Source organism: Chenopodium quinoa, unplaced genomic scaffold, assembly GCF_001683475.1.
Source record: "Chenopodium quinoa cultivar QQ74 unplaced genomic scaffold, ASM168347v1, whole genome shotgun sequence".
Lineage (NCBI taxonomy): Eukaryota > Viridiplantae > Streptophyta > Magnoliopsida > Caryophyllales > Amaranthaceae > Chenopodium > Chenopodium quinoa.
In genome coordinates, this window is record NW_018742881.1 from 646583 (window position 1) to 665817 (window position 19235).

Consider the following 19235-nt stretch of genomic DNA (forward strand, 5'->3'; position numbering starts at 1 on the left):
TATGCGCTTCTGGTCTTGAGGATGAGGATCCTTTTAAAAATTGAGGGCTCTTTTTCCTCTGTTTTTCATTTTTCCAGGAATCCTCCTCCCACTCTTCCAGTTCCCGGAAGGAAGGAAGTTTCCCACCATCATGGTCTAACTTCCTCCGCTGATGCCGGGTATGCGGAGGAGTTCGATCACGAGGTGGTGGCATATTTTGTGCCCTCATCGCCTCCATGAGTACTGCCAGCGCTCCACCTCTTCCGAGTTGGGCCCCGTCAAAGGGGTCCTCGGCCGAGTGCGGGAATGAGGGCGCGCAGCCGATGGTTGGCTTTGGGACACTGAGTATGTCCTATGATCGGACTCACCCCTGCTAGACCGAGAGTGGCTCGGCCTATAATGAGAGTCATGAATTACGGGAGATAGGGAATCCTCCTTGTATGATCCTTCCCCCGAGCCGGCACCCTTGGGAGAGTTCCGGTCCGGCGAGGGCGATGGTGTAGGGGTTTTAGGCTTTTGGCCCGCTCCTTGACGGAGGCTTTTGCTCTTGCGGTTCTTAGCCATTGCTGCTAAGATAATTGCCAGATGATCTTGGTTAGGAATTTGGCTTAAAGATTTTTGAAAGTCTTCCCCACAGACGGCGCCAAATTGTTTCGGGTGAAAACAATGGGACCTTGCCGAAGGTCCGCTGAAATGGAGAAGGCTGGATTCGGTCCAAGTTATGTTGGGCCCAAGGTTTCCTGCACAGTAAACACACGTAAACTAGCCTCGGGGGTGCTGCCGAGGAAGGCCCCTCCGATGCTAAAGTCAGTACAATGTGTAAGAAGAGGACACTATGCAAGAGAGTTTGTTGCTTGAGGCTTTTATGGAATATATCAGAATATATCAATGAACATATGAATCTATGAATGAATCAGAATATATCAATATGATGGCTTTTATACCTCATCATACATGGAGAGGTTGGGCCTTAGCCCAATTGGCTTGCTTTATGGGCTGACCTTTGACTTTAGCACAATTGGAGAGTTGAACCTTGACCTTGGGCTTTTAATTGGATCATTTAGTGCTTAGGCCCAATTGGACTAAATTGGACCCAAACATCATATAATATTATTTAATAAGAGTCAATTCGATGATGATTTTTTTCTCCCCTATAAATTAGTGTAATACTGCAATCACATAGATCATATAAGACCAAGCTTTATTAAAATCAAATAAAATGAGAATGAGTTTTAATAACATGATTTTTTTTCTTTTTTTCTTTTTGTGTAGTCATTTGGGAAGCAAAAATGCAAAGATTTTATTAATTATTAATATAAATGTAAATAGAGTTTGCTTTGATGTTTACCATAAGATATGTAATGTTAGTTCTAGAAATGTTAAAGCTAACACAAACTTTTAAAAAAATCGGGTGTACAATAATTATTGTACATCCATTATAAAGATAACCTAAAGTGATTAAAAGTTACCCTTGAAATGAATAAAAGTTACCCCAATATGCGTTAAAGTAACCCAATTAAAATAAAAATTATCTACGCTTTATTAGTAAAGAATCACATTTTAAATGACTAAAAATCAATTATTAGTGATTGAATGTAATTAAATTACCTTTATAAAACTTTTCTTGTTGTTGATTTATATAAAAATTGTATTATGTTTAAAAGTTACCCAAAAAAAGACAAAAAGTTACCCTAAAATTAGCTAAAAGTTACCCTTATACTGCTCGATGTACACTAATATTAGTGTAAACCGGATGTATACAAAAGTTTTTGTAAAGCTAATGATCTTGATTGGTTAATGCCCAGGGGTTTTAGTAACCTCAATGTAATTCTGTTTTTGTGATTAAAATTTTTTGTCTTTATTGAAAAAAACATAGTTTTTTAAGAAAATGTTTTTTTGTTGTTCACACTCTATTTATCCTTTTGAGCTAATTTGGATTTAGGTTTCAACACTTAAGGTATGTTCTATTCACCTTATTTTTACTTATTTTAAGTTTAATAAGTTCAGTTCATGAAAAAATAGTTCAAATAAATTTAATTTAGAAAAAAATAAGTTTTGATAAGGGTGACAAATATAAATTACAATTAAAATAAGTTTTAATAAGTTCACATAGGTGAAAATCAGGTGAATAAAACACACCGTTAGTGGATAGATTCCATTCCCCTTACAATTCTTATTATGGGGGATTGAACACGTGATCCTCCCTATCAAATATATCCTCAATCACCATTGCACTAACAACCAATTAGTTAAGAATATTATATTTAAACGTATGGACCAGATCAAAGGTTGAATCTATATATTATACTAAAAGACAAGCGCCTCAATGTGAGGATGACAAATGTCACTCTCTCATAGGCTTATCTTTAGTATAAAATATATCTATATAATTACTGTTTACATGTTCAAGCATAATTATTTTTGTTAAACTTCAAACAATAAAAGCAAGTTTCTATACATATATAAGATTTTCATGATTTTCTAACATAAATATTGATTTAATTTTTTTATAATAAATATATACTTTCCAATACTACAAATAATCCATAAATTCTTTCCAATCTTTATTTATAGTCAAGTTAAAGAATAATAACTAATTTGAAGCAATATGATTAAAGTGGCATAATTAAGGAAACAAATATTTCGTATTTTGAAAGGCTAACATTGTTTTTTTTAATGAAAATTAAATAAAATCGATATAATTTAGTTTGACGTCAATTTGAAATCAATACAAACATTAAAAAAAAAAATCAGATGTACAATAAAATATTGTGCACCTATTATAAAAGTTACTCCGTAATGAATGAAAGTTATGTATGCTTTATTGATAAAAGTTACCCAAAATAGTCTACAAGTTATCCTAAATTCAATTCAAGTAATCGGTTGAATAAAAAAGTTTTTGATAAAGATACAAAATAGTGTAAAAATTACTTTTATCGTTTGTTGTACTCCTTGACAAATACTGAATGCTGAGCCGAAATGTTGTCTTGGAAAAAAATACATAATCTTGAACAAAAATTTAATTTTAATCGGCCTTTCATTTTCTATACAATATCTTTTACAATGACCTTTTGTTTTTCTTGCATTAATTAAAATAAAATAAAAAAAAAAAACTGAACCAATAACCAATCTAAACAAGAAGAATAAAGTTAACTGAATTAGACATTTAACGGAAAAATGATAGATATAAAATGTATTATAACTATTACACGTGTTTTAAATTGTAACTATTACTTATGAATTTTTTTTTAGAAAAACTAACATTTTGATTTAAAAATCGTGCATTGCTCATGTACTATACTAGATATACAACAATCATGTGCAATAATTTATGTTGTTTTATACATAATAATACTTTTAACTATAATAGTATGTGTATATAATATAATATTTTTTATAATATAAAAAAGTATATGTGTATAATATAATATTTTATAACACATGTCCTCCATACCAAGTGTTTGGTTGTTGGCGTAGTGGTGATTGAGACTACACTTGGTAGGGAGGAACTGTGTTCGCTCCCCTGCAACAATAATCGGAAGGGGAGTGAAACCTAATAGCCTATAACAGATCCTCAAATCTGGATTAGCCCAAAGGGTGAACCGGATAGATTTCCCAAAACTCAATGCATATATGACGGGAATTAACTTATCCTTCATCTATCTTATACAAAACTCCAAAGTCTAATTTTTTTTTTCAAAATATAATAATAACATTTGTAAATTTTTGTTAATATGAAAGATATAAACCTATCAAAATGTATATATAGTTAAATTGTTTAATAACTTATATCGAATGCGTAGTTTTATTAAAATTATTTGCATGTAATCATTAAATGTGTTGGATATTGTGTAGCGCTATGCAATGTCCAAAACTTTAGTTCAGCGACTTTGATTTAGTGATTGTACGGTAAAAAGATATTGACTTCGATCTTGAAACCTAATAGTCTAATAAATTCTAAATAGAAAAATTAAAACAAAAGGAAATGAGAATAGTAAATGGCTTTAAATATTGAAATAAACATAACCTTTTAAATCAATTTAGCGAATTCAAGAGACAATTTTAAGACTTTTAAAATTAAATGGGGGAAAATATATGTAAAAAGAACATTTTTAGATATATAAATGTCCATGCACTATTATAAGAGTTTTGTTAACCATTTTATAATTAAGGTAGGGATAAATCTTAGTAATATATACTCCGTATATTTTATTTATATAAAATTATCAGTATCCATACCTATATACGAAGTATTTGTGTTGTATACTATATTTAATCAGCTGTTGGTTATATATATGACTATTATATACCTCCTCTGTTCTTTTTTACATGACCTGTTTCTTTTATTAAGTTTGCCAATGCAAAACTTTAACGATCAATAACTTCAATTCTCCATAAGTAAAAATTATAAAAGTAAATTATTATGATAGTACTTATTGAGACGAATCCAAAAAGATCATACGTGAATATATTTTTCCTTACATATTATTCACAAAAGACGGTCAAAGGAAGGGTGGTGAATAGTGTAAAAGTCGAAGCGGGTCAAGTAATAAAGAGCGGAGGAAGTAATATATAGTTTTTGGCACAATGCTTAACTTAGGAAAATATATGTTTTGGTAGGTCAAATATAAGGTTATTATTGTGTCTATAGATTTAATGAGTGCGGCGGGTAAATAAAACATGTATATATTAGATTGATTGTAGCTACTGATGCGGATGGTATGATAAGAAAATTTTAGTTTTTTCTCAACGGGAGATATAAATAAATTAGTCCACTTCTTATATAGCTATGTGGAGTATTATTCAATTATTTTTCAATTAATAAAATAACATTATAAAAAATTAAAAGAAATTCAAATAACAGAAAATACTATTCAAATAACGTTCCTATAATTTTTTATTTTTTTTTATTGACCATTAGTAACCAAGTCCTTTAATAGTAAATGAATGAATTACCTATGCTAGTTGATAATAATTGAGAGTTGACGCCGAAGACTCCAAAAGAAAGACTTAGTAAAAGTCTTCTCTAATGCAATCTATGAAATTTGGGTGTTCCTTCCTTAACCGCGCAGGGTAGATTCATAAACATTTTCCAGATCTCTCATCTGGTAAGTTTCGCCATGTTAGGTATGTGAAGAAGAATATAATATATGAAGTATATATATATATATATATATATATATATATATATATATATATATATATATATATATATATATATATATATATATATATATATATATATAGAGGTCATTATATACTAAACCCAATCAAGTTCACTGCTTTTCTTGCAAAATCCGTTTTCTGTTAGGCCCTAAATATGTAAATCACGGGACCCGGAAATACAGGAGCACCCGTATATGCTGTCACTTGAGACGGAAGCGGCGGCGGCAATAGTGAGTACATATCTTTTATTCTTATGCATAATCTCTATCATAATGCAATTTTAAAATTTATTTTTAAAGAAAGTGTATCCTATTTTATAATTTAATCTTTAGTGTATCCTATTTTATAATTGTCTAGTGCCTCTCGATTTCAAGTGATTTTGAAATCGATTTTCATGACTTGTCCTTGTGCTAATCTAAACACAAAATAGATATACATTCCAGTGGCGGATCCACGTTGACGCCCGGGGGGCACGTGCTACCCCCACCAAAAAAAAATGTTGGAAAAGCGTCCTTTATATATGTATATATATATTATAATCTGCAATGATATTAAGTGTTTCCAGCATTGCTTCAGTGGTAAGGGAGTTGGGTGGGTGAATTATGTGTCTTCAAGAAGTTTAGGGTTCGAGACCCTATAGCATCATTTTTGTTATATTTTATTCATTCTTCTCATTTTCATTACATAATATTTATTGCATTTGTTTGGCCATTATTAAATCTTGTTTATAATCGTGTGAAAATTTACACTGAAATAAATATAAAAAATCATATTCCAACTATGTTTAAATAAATGAAACGTTTTGACTTTTTGTACAATTCATCTAATTCACTTTAGCTAATATTTTTGATTTATACATAACAATAAATATAGACATGTGGTTACTTGTTGGAATCGTCAAATTTATTACTATAACATTCAATTGTTATAAGTTTAATTATTAAAGATATATATTTTTAGTCAAAGTTTTACATTAGCATATGTGCTATATGCACAAGGAAAAATTTATACCAAATTTTTTGGTATAAGTTCATATGCAACTTTGACAAAATAAAAAATAAACAGGTGGAAAGTTTATAATAGTATAATCGACATCTACAATATAATTGAATTACTTGTAAAAAAATAAAATAATAATAAAAAAAAACCTTGTCAATATAAATGTTTGAATTTGATTGTTAATTATTATACGACTACAAAACGCATTATATTCATGTTTGGCTGATTAATTATGTTACGTTACAACAATGCTATACTTTTTTCTTTTTATTATTGTCTAGTGCTACCCCTAGTTCGGATTCCTGGATCCGCCACTGATACATTCCACGATATATATTCTGTACTAGGTTATTTTAAAAAAAATGTATATTATACGTACTCTCTCTCCGTTCCACAATGATCATGTGAGATCTAGCTTGATCATCATGATAAATACATTATTAATGCTACCTCCGTTAATTTTTATGCGCAACTTTAAAATATTTTATATCTCACAAATAATACTCCAAAGTTGCACATAAAAATTAACAGAGGTAGTATCTAGCTTTTATAATTTTTGCTAGTGTGAGATTAAAGATATTGGCGGTTAAAGATGGGTAAAAAACTTACATGATTTACGTAAATAGGAACATCATTTACTTTTTTTTTTGGAAGAGGCTCTTTTAGTATTAGGGTCTGTTCTTTTACGTTGAAATTCAATTCAATTCAGTTCAGCTGAGCTCAGTTCAGTTCAGGCCAGCTCAATTCAACTCAGCTCCTAATTTCCTTCTCTTATAAAATTTTCATTTCAGTTCAGTTCAGCTCAGTTCAGTTCAGTTTAACTGAGTTTAGTCAATGAGAACAAACCCTTACTTAATTGTGTGCTTAGTGTATATTTTTCTTTTTCTTTTTTTTTTTTACAAAAAATTTCTTCATATATATTTTATTTATTTATTTACATATAGATGAATATACTTTCTTCATTTTATAAAATACTTCCTAACTTTTCCACTTTTGGTTTCATTTATTTTGACAAAAAACATTTTCTATATATTTTTTTTCTTTTCATTTTCCCAAATAAAGGAGTGAAAAACAATTTTCCTAAATGTGGGTAGAAATTTGAGAGTAATATACTATTCCTTTCGTTTTTAAATAGTTGCTCCATTTCTCTATACGCGGAGTTTTAGGAGAAATTGAAGAAATAATAAAATATGAAGGTAGTGGAGTAGAGGGGAAAAAAAAATCAAAAGTAGTGAAGAGAATATGAAATTAATAAAAAAATTATTTATGTTGGATCCTTTAGGTGAGATAAATAAATTAAATATTGTAAAAGATTTCTAAATAAGAAAATAAAACAAGTATTAAAAAAAAAAAAAAAGAAAAAGTGGAGCAAGTACTTAAGAACCGGAGTAATAGGTAGCACGAATCAAACTAAACCAACATGAAAAGTTTATGTAATAGTGTAGGTGATTAAAGGGAACCATTGCTCTAATTTTGGAACACAAGGGGGAGGGGTGGAGAATGTAACTTATGAGGGTAATGAATATGATTCCTCCATTTCTCTTTTTTTCCATCACGTCACACAACCTTATTTCATTTATAAACACCTTATCTCCATACAATACCTCTAATTGCTAATGTTTTTTTTTTCCTTCCTTTTTTTGACTTTTATAACCCCATTTAAGCATAGCCTTAAAAGGAATGTATGCCATAATTTTCTCCCTACTTTTTACATCCCTTACCTTTCCCTGCTCTCGTCCATCATTAGTTTTCTCTTTCACTCCTAATTTTCCTTCCTAATTTCATAATTGACCATTGAATAAGAAGTTCCTTTTGTAAGTTTTGTTAATTTATTTTTGTTCATTTCTTGATTTCTATGTCTAGATGTTAGTTATCTTTTTTCTTGCTTTATGAGTGATGATGTGCAATAAATTATCGTCTTTTTATGCATATGACATGGCATGCTTGAGAATGAAGTGCCCGGAGTTAGCTCATTCCTGCTTCACCCATATACTCCCCCCGTTACATATTACTCGCAATAAAGAAATATTTTATATCTCACAAATAATACCCCTTTATTGCGAGTAATTCGTAACAGATGAAGTATATTTTTTAAATACTATGTATGTAAGTTAAATTTTCTGTCAAAATAAATAAACAAATGAAATAGTAAGAGTGTGAATGTTGTTGTAATAAGAGAAGGGTATATAACCTTGGAATGACATATGATTGTTTTTGTTTTATGCAAAAGATCAAACATAGCTATAGAAATAGTTGTTTAAATCATTGTAATGTGTTATATATAATTATTAAATAATGTAGATAATATCAGCAACAGTAATGTATGGATATAATTAGGACAAAAAAAAATAGAAAATAAATAATTCTTCTATATTTTATTTTTTGCTCCATTTGTTCATGTGTAGAATTTTAGGAGGTGGTGAAAAATAATAAAATAATATGGCAATGGGTTGGTTGAATAATAAAAAAAAGTGTTAAATAGTACGGAGTAGTAACAAGAGGTCAAGACTCAAGAGTGAGTATGAAGGAGTTGTTAAAAAATTTCCTAAAAAGAAATTTAAAAAGAAAAAATAATAATAAAGAAGTCCGTACAAGAAAAATGGAGCAAATACGGAGTAACAAAATATGGGGGTGTATTCATTGCATCATAATAAAATACGGAATGAGCAAGAAGCCTTTAGCTCAGTGGAGCTAAGCTTCACTTCCCGTGGTAGTGACCCGGGTTCGAGGCTTATATACCCCCTCCCCTGTGGGTAATACTCCTTTGATATTCCTGTGATAGGAAATTAAGGTGGGGCCCACCTCTTACCCCCTAAAAAAAAATCATAACAAAATACGGAGGAGCAAACAATAAAATAATAAAAATATGGTCAATTGGTCAACACCAATACAATTATATGATTACTCGATCTACCCATCAAAAAAAAACAAAAAAAAGAAGACTACTTGATTTATGGAGTTATATGACCCTACGGCCCTACCGCCCTTGAATTATCTCCACAATTGGCATAGACACTGAGATATTTAAGACTAACAATAATATTTGATTTATTTATTTATTTATTTATTTATTTTGTTTGTAAAGTGAGTGAAAAGCTTTGAAACAAAGTATAGAGATGTAGAAAAAAAAAGGATAGAGAAAAACTTACTCCCTTCGTGTTTTTTTAAGTGATACATTTTTCATTTTTGGTCGTGTTTTTTTAAGTGATACATTTCAATACATTAAAATATGGAAAACTTTTATGTACACCCGGTTTTCAGTAATTTACTTTACATCGAGTACACTTCTGTCAGATTTAGTGTCACTTTTGTCAAAATTATCAATAAAGCATAAATAACTCTTATATGTGTCAGGGTAACTTTTGTGCGTTTTAGTGTAACTTTTGTGCATTTTATTGTCACTTTATAACGAATGTTCACTAATTTACTGAACATCCGTTTTATTTAAAAGTTTGTCTTAAAATATTGTATCTCTCTCCTCTCATGGCCCCATCCAAACCCACTACTACTTTTTTATTATATCTTTCCTCTCACATTCATTAGTTTTCAATAAACTATTAACCCCACTATCTTTCTTTAACAATTTTTTAATACTCCACTACCCCACTTACCTCTTATTTTATTTAAGTCGATTAAATTGCCTAAAACTATGTGTCGGTCAATATGTATCATTTAAAAAAACATGGAGGGAGTATATATTTACATATTGCTCGGTTACATTAAGGGTATGTTCTCATTGGCTGAACTAAACTAAACTGAAATGAGCTGAATTGAGCTGAACTAAACTGAACTGAAATGAAATTTTATAAGAGAAGGAAATTAGGAGCTGAATTGAACTGAACTGAACTGAAATGAATATTTTATAAGAGAAGGAAATTAGGAGCTGAATTGAACTGAACTGAAATGAATATTTTATAAGAGAAGGAAATTAGGAGCTGAACTGAATTTCAACGTATGAGAACAGACACTAATTTAGGTGCTATCTAAAAGCTAAGGCATGTTCTCTTCAGCTTAATTTCACTTCAGTTCAGTTCCTAATTTCCCTTTTTTTTATAAACAATTCAGTTCAGCAAACTAGAACAGACCCTTAGTATATTCTAAACAAGATTTAGATAAACATAGAAGTAACCAGTTCCTATGCTAGCCTCTAGATCACATAAAAGGTCGAAATTGTTTCCTAGAGTTGTGCTGTTTGATCTCTTTGGTTTATAATTTTTTGATTAGTGTAAATGTATAGTACCCCTAGTTGGGAGGACATATTTGATCTGAGCAGAGTTTTCTCTTGTTTCAGAGGCAACTGTGTATGCTGCATGATAGGCTGGCGTGTAGGCTTCAGATGGATCACCATGGGAATAACATATAGGATCTTACCAGGTCACACAGGCTGCTGTGGGTATAGAAATGATGGATGCGATACTTGAGGTAGTGCCGAAAATTTGTCAGTTAGGGAAACGACTTGTGCAGGTGGACATCATACGCAATGACCTGGATGGTGTGCGGCAGGACCTACAGAACACTGTCGATGACATGAAGCGAATGGTAAAGAATGAGGAGGCAGACCCTAGAAAGAAGCGTAAGAATGTTGTGGTTGCCTACTTTAGGCAAGCAGAAGGGTACATAGGTTCAGCACAATCAGTGTTAAACAGTCTCCAGGATGAGTCGTGGTTGCTGAAGCGTATGATGTGGGTGCTGAGCATTGAGCGACACCTAAGGGAAGGACAGGAGCTTTTGGATAAGGGTAACCAGTTGCAAGGGCAAGGCTTAACAAACAACGGGATTAGAAAGCGTGGAGAGAAGTTACCCATGGTGGAGGATCAGTACATTGGCACGACGTTGTCTGGGATAAGGGATTCAGCTTATCAAGCCATGACAGGAGGTCGTGCTCAATGCATTGGTATCTATGGCCACAGAGGAGCCGGAAAGACCAATCTCATGAAGCACCTGTACAACAAAGCCTTTGAAGATGTACAGGAATTCGAGGCTGTATTTTGGGCCAAGGCACCAGATATAGAGCCTGATCAAAGGAACTACAACAAGGCCTTGCAGAATTGCGTGGCTGATGGGATGTTTGTTGATTTGGACAACAATGATGCACACGATGAGGTGAGATGTGCAGGCAGGATAATGGCGAGACTCCAGGAGATAGGCCAGGGTCGTGCAGTTTTCTTCCTTGACAATGTGAAGGAGGACTTTCCAGCTTATGAATTGCTTGGAATACCGTCTCAAATGACCCCAGAAAGTACTGGTGTGAACTGCATCCTGGTGTTTAGTACACTGTCCAAAGACGTATGCAACAGGATGAAGTGTGACCACACCATCAAGTTGGAGCTGTTGGAGGAAGAAGAAGCAAAGGATCTGTTCCTACATGAAGTGAAACTTGATAATGATCAATTGTTCTCAAGACGAGATCAGGAAAGGACCAAAAAAGTAGCAATCCAAGTCGCAAAAGAGTGTGCAAGAATGCCACTGGCCATCATCATCATAGCCCGGTCTATGTCAGGGATTGAAGATCATCGAGAATGGAACAACCGATTGAATGAGATGGTAGGCACCATTTCCAGCATCAACAAGGAAGAGGACATTATATTGGAGCAGCTCAAATTTGGGTACTATTGCTTAAAAGATAGTACTGTCCAGCGCTGCTTTCTGGCAGCAGCAAAATTGTTACCTAATGATTGTCAAGTTGCCAAACGCATAATCATTGATAAGTGGAAAAATTGCGGGCTAATTGGCAAAGACAGAGAAGAAATGTATGTAGATGATCAGGGTCATGTGATATTGAATCGACTTGAAAGAATGTGCTTAATTCAAGTTGCACCAGACAAACAAACAGTGACTATGAATAAGTGGATCAGAAAAATGGCAGATACTGTTTCTTAGCTTGTTCAGAGCTGAGATTGCAATTTGCAGGGAGTTTAGCAGCTTGGTTATTCATGCATGGTATTTTCCCTAGCTAGTCGAACAATTATGAGTTTAGTTATTACAATTTAGTGTGTGTGTGTTTTTTTTTTTTTTTCAAAGACGAATTTTGTGTTTCTACTATTACAGTTTATATAGATTTGAACAATTATGAGTTTCCTTCAACAGTTTCAATACAAGACCCAAGTTTATTTTATTTTCGGCCGTTTACCATGAATTTGTTAGATGTGAAACATGGTCGTACTCCGCACTTGATTAAGCTTGCAGGTCTGGGAGTTTTGTGATTTTCCTAAATGATGTACCTGTAGCCCAATTTTCTCTGATTGAGATAGGAATCCCCGTCCTGCAGAAGGGAGTGAGAGTAAGGTAGTTGTAAAGGAGCGTCAAGGGGTCTAGCAGAAGCTATAGCAAGAATTAGTAGCAGATGCTACATCCCATTATTGAACTTTTAGAACTAGTAGCAATTTGAAGTTAGGAACTTTAAGAAGGAGCTACATCTCATTGATGAACTCCTGACATCAGAAAATACAAATTGGAGAAAACAAATATTTGTGGCTCGAATGTTTAGATTAGGAGCTTGAGTTATCTGGTGTAATGTATTAACTCTGTCAGATTTAGTTGTTGCTTGAAGTCACTGGCTTACAAAATCAGGATTCAGGAGAGTGGTGCAAAATAGGAGCTGTCTGCAGTAACTAAGGCTGTGATTTGAGTTATCAAAATTTTGTGTTGTATATTACGTAGTATGTGATAAGAAAAAAAAAATAATAATAAAAAATAAAATAAAATAAATGCAATATATACCTATGTTTATATAATTCGTACCAAGCTAAGCCTGACCTTGTAGAAAGGAGAACACCTTCCAAACTCAAGTTTGAGGGTTCAATCTAGAATGCAGGCACTTAGGAGAAGGGATTCCATTACCCTTATCCCACTCCCAAAGTTTCTATCACAAGAACCCTGGCTGAATTGACTTGTGAGGGAGAACTGGAGAAGTGAGAATTGAATTCAATTAACTTAGAATTCGATTTGAAGATTGAAGGACTATAACAGGCAAGACGCGAGAAAGCCATGGAAAAGAACAATGAAAACAGTCAAACCCACAAGGTTGGGCCAAACTTTAAAACCCAGCACAGGGTTTACTCATTTTTATCCATTCTGAATATATTTGCACAATTGCACTCTTTGCCCTTGCATCAGTATTGACCATCATTTCAAATCTTGCATTGCAACTTCCAAAGCAGGAAACAAATACATTGTTTAGGGGAAAATTGATTCACAAAATATAAGTATAAAGCAGCAGATATACAGAACATTGCCATAAAAAATAATAAGATCTGATCTCCCTTTCTCTTACTACATGGAGAAAATGTTGGCTGCTGGCAAGGGATGAAAAAACAGAATCATCCTCGTAAAATCAAAATGTGAGTCACTGAAGCCATTCTCTGCCTGCCAGAAGCTGTTAGGCTAAAATCTTCTCCTATCAGTTGAATCCCTGCAGCATAAATATGAAGGTGATTCCATAATAGGATGGAGAACTAGTAAGATGCATCTACATTCGCATCAGCAGCAACTTGGATGGCATGACATGGGCTGTGAGGAGCCGCAGCCCACAAAATATACTAGTAATTTGGATGATTCGTCACCAGATGTTGTCAGGACAAGTTATGCAAAGAGGAAACAAAACAAAACAAAGATTAAAACATAAGATAGTCACGAAGAGATAAGACACATGATGGACCAGTTGCAATCACAGCTTAAAAATTCTACTATAATCATGTTATATAATTAAATGGCAAAAGCATAGTTATTCAAAAAGAAGTTGGGTAAACGCCAGAGGAATCAGTATACTTCTATGAATGCCTTCCCTGTCAGAAGTTTTACTCCTTGTTTCCTAATGTGAGCCTGAGGGTGAGTTTAGGTGTATAGCTTACCAAGATAGCATCATTGGCTATATAAAAAAAGACTCAACAGATACATCTAATTGTTCTCTTGATGCCGAGCTCCTTGAGCAGCTAGTTCACAGTATTATCAAACATGCCTCTTGAAGAACAGACATCTGAAGACCTACAGAATCACAGTGATTCAGTTAATTTTATGCTCCTGCTTTCTGACACAAAAGAACTTCTCAGTTACCTGCCGACTCCACCCAACCAAGAGACATTGGAGAATGAATGATGTCCTTCTTTAGCCTTTTATTCTCTCGCTCAAGTTCAGGAATTATTGGAAATTTGTTCTCCAACTCATGACATCCTGATTGAGATAGTTCATACCTCCATTCACGGGGGTCAACTTTGCCACACATGTAAGTAGCTAAGTTTACAATCTTATGTGGCAATCCGCAACATGTTTTCACAAGTAACCTAGGCATGTCAACAAGGGAAGACACAAAATCCTTGCCAATTCCAGTTTCGAGCTTGAACAATTGCCATGCTGCATCTTCTGAAAGGCGCTCAACTTTGACTGCCGCAAAGCGTTTAAACATTCTCCATCGCAAGGTCGAGGTACTTAATACCACCTTGCATTTGCTGCCTGCTGCAGGAACTATAATTCCTATGAGGTCCATAGAAATATCAGATTCATGTACATCAGCAACACCATCTAAGAAAATTGCAAAGCTGCCAAGACCCGCAAGTTTATGTCTCAACATTGCAGCCCTTACATTTAAATCATCACTTGAAAGATCACATTTAACAACTGCGGCAACAGCATCTTGCACACACTTGACAGTGAACTTATCAGGGGAAGAGACCCAAAAAACATAATCAAACCTGCCTAACGCATAGTTATGCAGGTGCTTCATCAAAAAGGTTTTACCAATTCCTTTTTCGCCATGAATAGCAATCCTTCCAGCCTTGTCCCCTTCCAACAGAAGCTTAAGCTGGTCCAAAGTCTCAGAAGCTTCTTGGCCAACTACTTGTTTAACCGGTAAATGTAAGCCATGACATAGACCTCGAGCATCAGACAAGGCCTGATTAAGGAGCACAACACCAATTTTGTCATGATCTCTCATATCATCAATCAATTTGCTAACATTCCATCTCATCCTTGCATCACCCACAAGGAAGCCCCGCCATTTTCCTACTTCCCTTAATACGCATCGCGCTTTCTCCACGAGTTTCTCACCGTCGGCCATCCAATCCCAGATGGCATGATCTCGCTTTCGCTTCTTGCCTTGAATATAAGAAATTTCTCTCTTAATGTCCTGCATCCTAGCAACCAAGTAGTCAGTCTTATTCAAGAGGATTCTTTTCCTCTCATCAAGACTGGCTACCCCACTTAAATAACTTAAAACCCCAAAAATTCCCATAAATATAGCACCGACCTCCATTGCTAACACTTTCCTGTATACAATTCAACCCGTAAAGATTCCATCTTTCCTCAAATTACATAATATCAAACTCTAATTCCGATTTCAACAAAACCAATCCTTACTTTTCAATCATTATATATATAATTCAACACCTTACATGAGATTAAACAATAATTAAAGCTTAATGCAAAAAATGATTGAAAAAATAAAATAAAATTGGATGAATTAGATAATCCTTACTTTTCAATCATTATATATATATAATTCAACACTTTACATGAGATTAAACAATAATTAAAGCTTAATGCAAACAATGATTGAAAAAATAACATAAAATTGGATGAATTAGATGAAGCTTAAACAGTAAAAACTGCTATCATAACAACAGCAACATAAAGTGATCAAATACAATTGCATTTGGATGATTGATTTAATAATTGTTCCGATATTAATAATTTCACCCAAATAAAATGAAGTAAATACTATAATCACTTAATCACGAATAATTTAAATTAAAAAAAAAAAAGTATGATGGGAATAAAACAGAAATCTGAAATTGAAGAAATTAAATAATTATAACAATTACCGCAGGTTTGACAGAGCTTAAAGAAGAAGAAAAAACTGAAGTTGTTGAATCAACGTAAAATCCAGGAGTATATTCCGATGCTTTCACAAAAAAGGGTATAACAATGTAAGCAATTGCGCGTATAAATGGTGCAAAGTACTTTCCAAGCAACTTCCTTTAAGAAAGATAACTTATATTCTGATTCATGAGGAATATTAGCACTGTCAAAAACCGAACCGAACCGGTGAAATCGAACTGTTTCAACCGATCCGAATGAGAACCGAACCGATTGAAAACCGATTTTTTTTGAAACCGAAAACCAACCTGAACCGCATGTTAGTAAAACCAAAACCGAACCGATCCGAGAAAACGTTAAACCGATTAAGAACCGAACCAAATCTAAACCGAACTGAAAAGGAAACCGAACCGAAAATGAACCGAACCGTTTCTAACCCGAAACCATTTAAACTGGCATAAAAACCGCTTACACCGAACTGTTAGCAAACTGCTACTCGTTTGCACCGAACCATTTAAAAACCGAACTGATTGTACCGAACTACTTATAAACCGAACCATTTATGAACCGAACTGCTTATAAACCGAACCGTTTATGAACCAAACCGCTTATAAATCGAACCGTTTACAAGCTTTTTTTGTATGTAATAATAAAATTTTTTTTGGTGCACTTTTTTATGTAATTATTTGGATTAAGTATTAGAAATCTTAGAATATATTTAGCATATATTCCATACTTATCAATTTTTCTTGAGACCATATACTTATCATATTAATTGTATATATCTTAGTAACTTAGTTAATACTAAATTCCCTTAGAAATAGCACTTCGTTAGCTAATCCGTGAGTATTGACTTTAATTTGGTTTTTGGGGAATAATCTGCAATTTTGGTTTTTTGGGCAATAACCTACAATTTTTTGGCCTTTTGGGCCTTATTCATCAACATAGCAGTATTCCAGTAGCATAATAGGATTAATAGCATTAACAAGTTATAAAACTTCTAATTCAACAAGTTTCAACTTTTCAAAACCAAAACAAACTAATCTAATCCATACACATAATTAAACAATTTTTAACAACAAAGTAACAAAATCAAACCAACCAATCCATACAAACAAGTTTTAACAACAGAATTGTACAAGTTTTTAGCATAACAAGATTAACACCAGCACCACAGTCTACAGCAGAATGGCAGATCAGCAGCACTGCAGACAGCAGCAGCAGAATGGCAGAACTGCATCGATGGAAGAAGAGCAGCAGAACATCAAAATGGAAGAAGAGCAGCAGCAGAATGGAAGAACAACAGCAGAACAGCAAGTCAGCAGCACAGCAAGTCAGCAGAACAGCAGTAAGGAGAAGAAGCAGTCAGCAGTAGCAGCACCCTATACTTATCATTAGTGTAAGAAATGAAGCTACACTTTTCTCACAAAAAAAAAAAAAAAAAAAAAAAAAAAAAACAAGAAAGCCTGAATTAAGCAACACAATATAAATTAAGCATCAGTAAAATAGCAACATCCATACCTTTCTAATTAGATGCAAAACTTTCATCTATCACCTCTTTACCAATTTCAAGGACGTCTTCTTCAATATCACAATCATAACCACGTAACCAATTTTGTGTGGTAACCAACGCCTCAACATTCTTAGGCAAAAGTGCACTCCTATACTTGTTTAAAATACGACCACCCATGCTAAAAGAAGACTCAGAGGCTACCGATGTAATAGGAATGGCCAAAACATCCCTAGCCATAATAGCTAATATGGGGTACACATTAATTTGAGATTCCCAATACTTGAGAACATCATAATTCTGCCCTTCAATTGATGGTTGACGAGGAGTATTCAAATAATTATCAATCTCCATCGATGGTCGATTTAGGCTATCATCAACATCAACATCCTAGAAAAGTGCAAAAAATATGCTTTTATTAAATAATAAAAATTAAGACATATAATTATTATTTTAGTAAACCACAATAAACAGAAAATAATTACCTTGAATATATCATCATCATCCAAGAGACTATTTGATTTATCAACCCCAATAGGGATGGAGGGGGAAACAATTGTACTTGACTTAAAACCGGAACACATAGAAGAATAAAAGTTATACAACTCCAAAAGAGCATCTTTAATCACCTTCGCCTTTTCAACAATGCCTCCTCAACATAAAGCACTTTCAACATATTCGTCAATCGAAATAGCTTATAGCGAGGATCAAGAACAATAGCTATTGAAAGGATCAAACTATAGTCATCCCAATAGCCCTCAAACTTTTCAAGCATAACTTTTGCCATGGGTGCAAGTTTAGGGTCTATATGGGCTTTAGTTATTGTGTGCTCAATTTTCAAAACACTAGCAAAATACAAATTTGCGGTAGGATATTCAGAACCAGAAAATAACATAGTGATTTCATAAAATGGCTTTAGGAAATGACATATTTTTGCAAGGGTATCCCATTCATCATCCGAAAGTTTGAATTCATAACCCATATACTTATCGATAACCACTTTCAAGGCTTCCTTTGCTTCTAAAGCTTTTCGGAGCATCGTATAGGTGGCATTCCAACGAGTCACAACATCAAGACGTAACTTACCGTTAAATAGACAGTTAACCTCAGAAAGAGCATGCTCAAATTGAGTAAGTCTAGAGTCCGAAGAATCAATATATTTACAAACCTCACGCAATTTTTGAACACTACTATCAACTTCTTTCAAACCTCTTTGAACAATAATGTTCAAGACATGAGTTGAACATCGAATATGAAAAAATTTACCATTACAAGGAAGAGGAGAAGTCAACATTAAATCTTTCTTCAAAAGTTTAACCATAACATCCATAGATCGAGCATTATCAACAGTAATTGCAAAAGCTTTACCCTGAAGGTTCCACTCCCCAATAAGTTTAAACACAAATTTTTCTATCTCAACACCAGTATGAGGAGGACCACAATATCTAAAATTCAGAATTTTAGACCTTAGACACCAATTTTTATCAACATAATGTGCAGTTAAAGTGAGATAACCTCGATTAGTGCATGCTGTCCACAAGTCACAAGTGAAGCTAACTCTACCTTCAATTCCAGAAAAAGATTGCAACAACAAGGACTTAAACTTATCATGCTCAGCAATACAATATTTCAACATAGTGTTTCTACACACATGCTTCACATTAGGATTTAGATTCGTAAAAACTTCCCTAAGGCCATGATGCTCCACAATATTTAAAGGATAGGAATGCAAAATTATAGCTCTAGCAAGCAATTGTAAATGACGAGTTTG

The 19235-nt window shown here is 33.5% G+C and overlaps 2 protein-coding genes across 4 annotated transcripts; one reads left to right on the plus strand and one right to left on the minus strand.

Moving 5' to 3' along the window:
- The first annotated feature begins 4979 nt into the window (after positions 1 to 4979).
- Positions 4980 to 12222, plus strand: LOC110726720 (probable disease resistance protein At1g12280). Of its 2 annotated transcripts, XM_021906197.1 has the most exons (3): positions 4980 to 5087; positions 5291 to 5375; positions 10436 to 12222. In XM_021906197.1, exon 3 carries the CDS (start codon positions 10546 to 10548, stop codon positions 12022 to 12024), a length of 1479 nt encoding a protein of 492 aa, XP_021761889.1. In that variant the 5' UTR covers positions 4980 to 5087; positions 5291 to 5375; positions 10436 to 10545; the 3' UTR covers positions 12025 to 12222. The 2 variants fall into 2 exon arrangements, with proteins under 2 accessions (XP_021761889.1, XP_021761888.1); XM_021906196.1 differs by lacking the exon at positions 4980 to 5087 and having other exon boundaries at positions 5197 to 5375.
- Positions 12223 to 13206: 984 nt separating this feature from the next.
- On the minus strand, positions 13207 to 16123 carry LOC110726721 (probable disease resistance protein At1g52660). Of its 2 annotated transcripts, XM_021906198.1 has the most exons (3): positions 15960 to 16123; positions 14197 to 15404; positions 13207 to 14127 (listed from the first exon to the last, which is right to left on the minus strand). In XM_021906198.1, the coding sequence occupies exons 2-3, from the start codon at positions 15389 to 15391 to the stop codon at positions 14081 to 14083; spliced, it is 1242 nt and encodes a 413-aa protein (XP_021761890.1). In that variant the 5' UTR covers positions 15392 to 15404; positions 15960 to 16123; the 3' UTR covers positions 13207 to 14080. The 2 variants fall into 2 exon arrangements, with proteins under 2 accessions (XP_021761890.1, XP_021761891.1); XM_021906199.1 differs by lacking the exon at positions 15960 to 16123 and having other exon boundaries at positions 14197 to 15554.
- Between the last annotated feature and the right edge of the window lie 3112 nt (positions 16124 to 19235).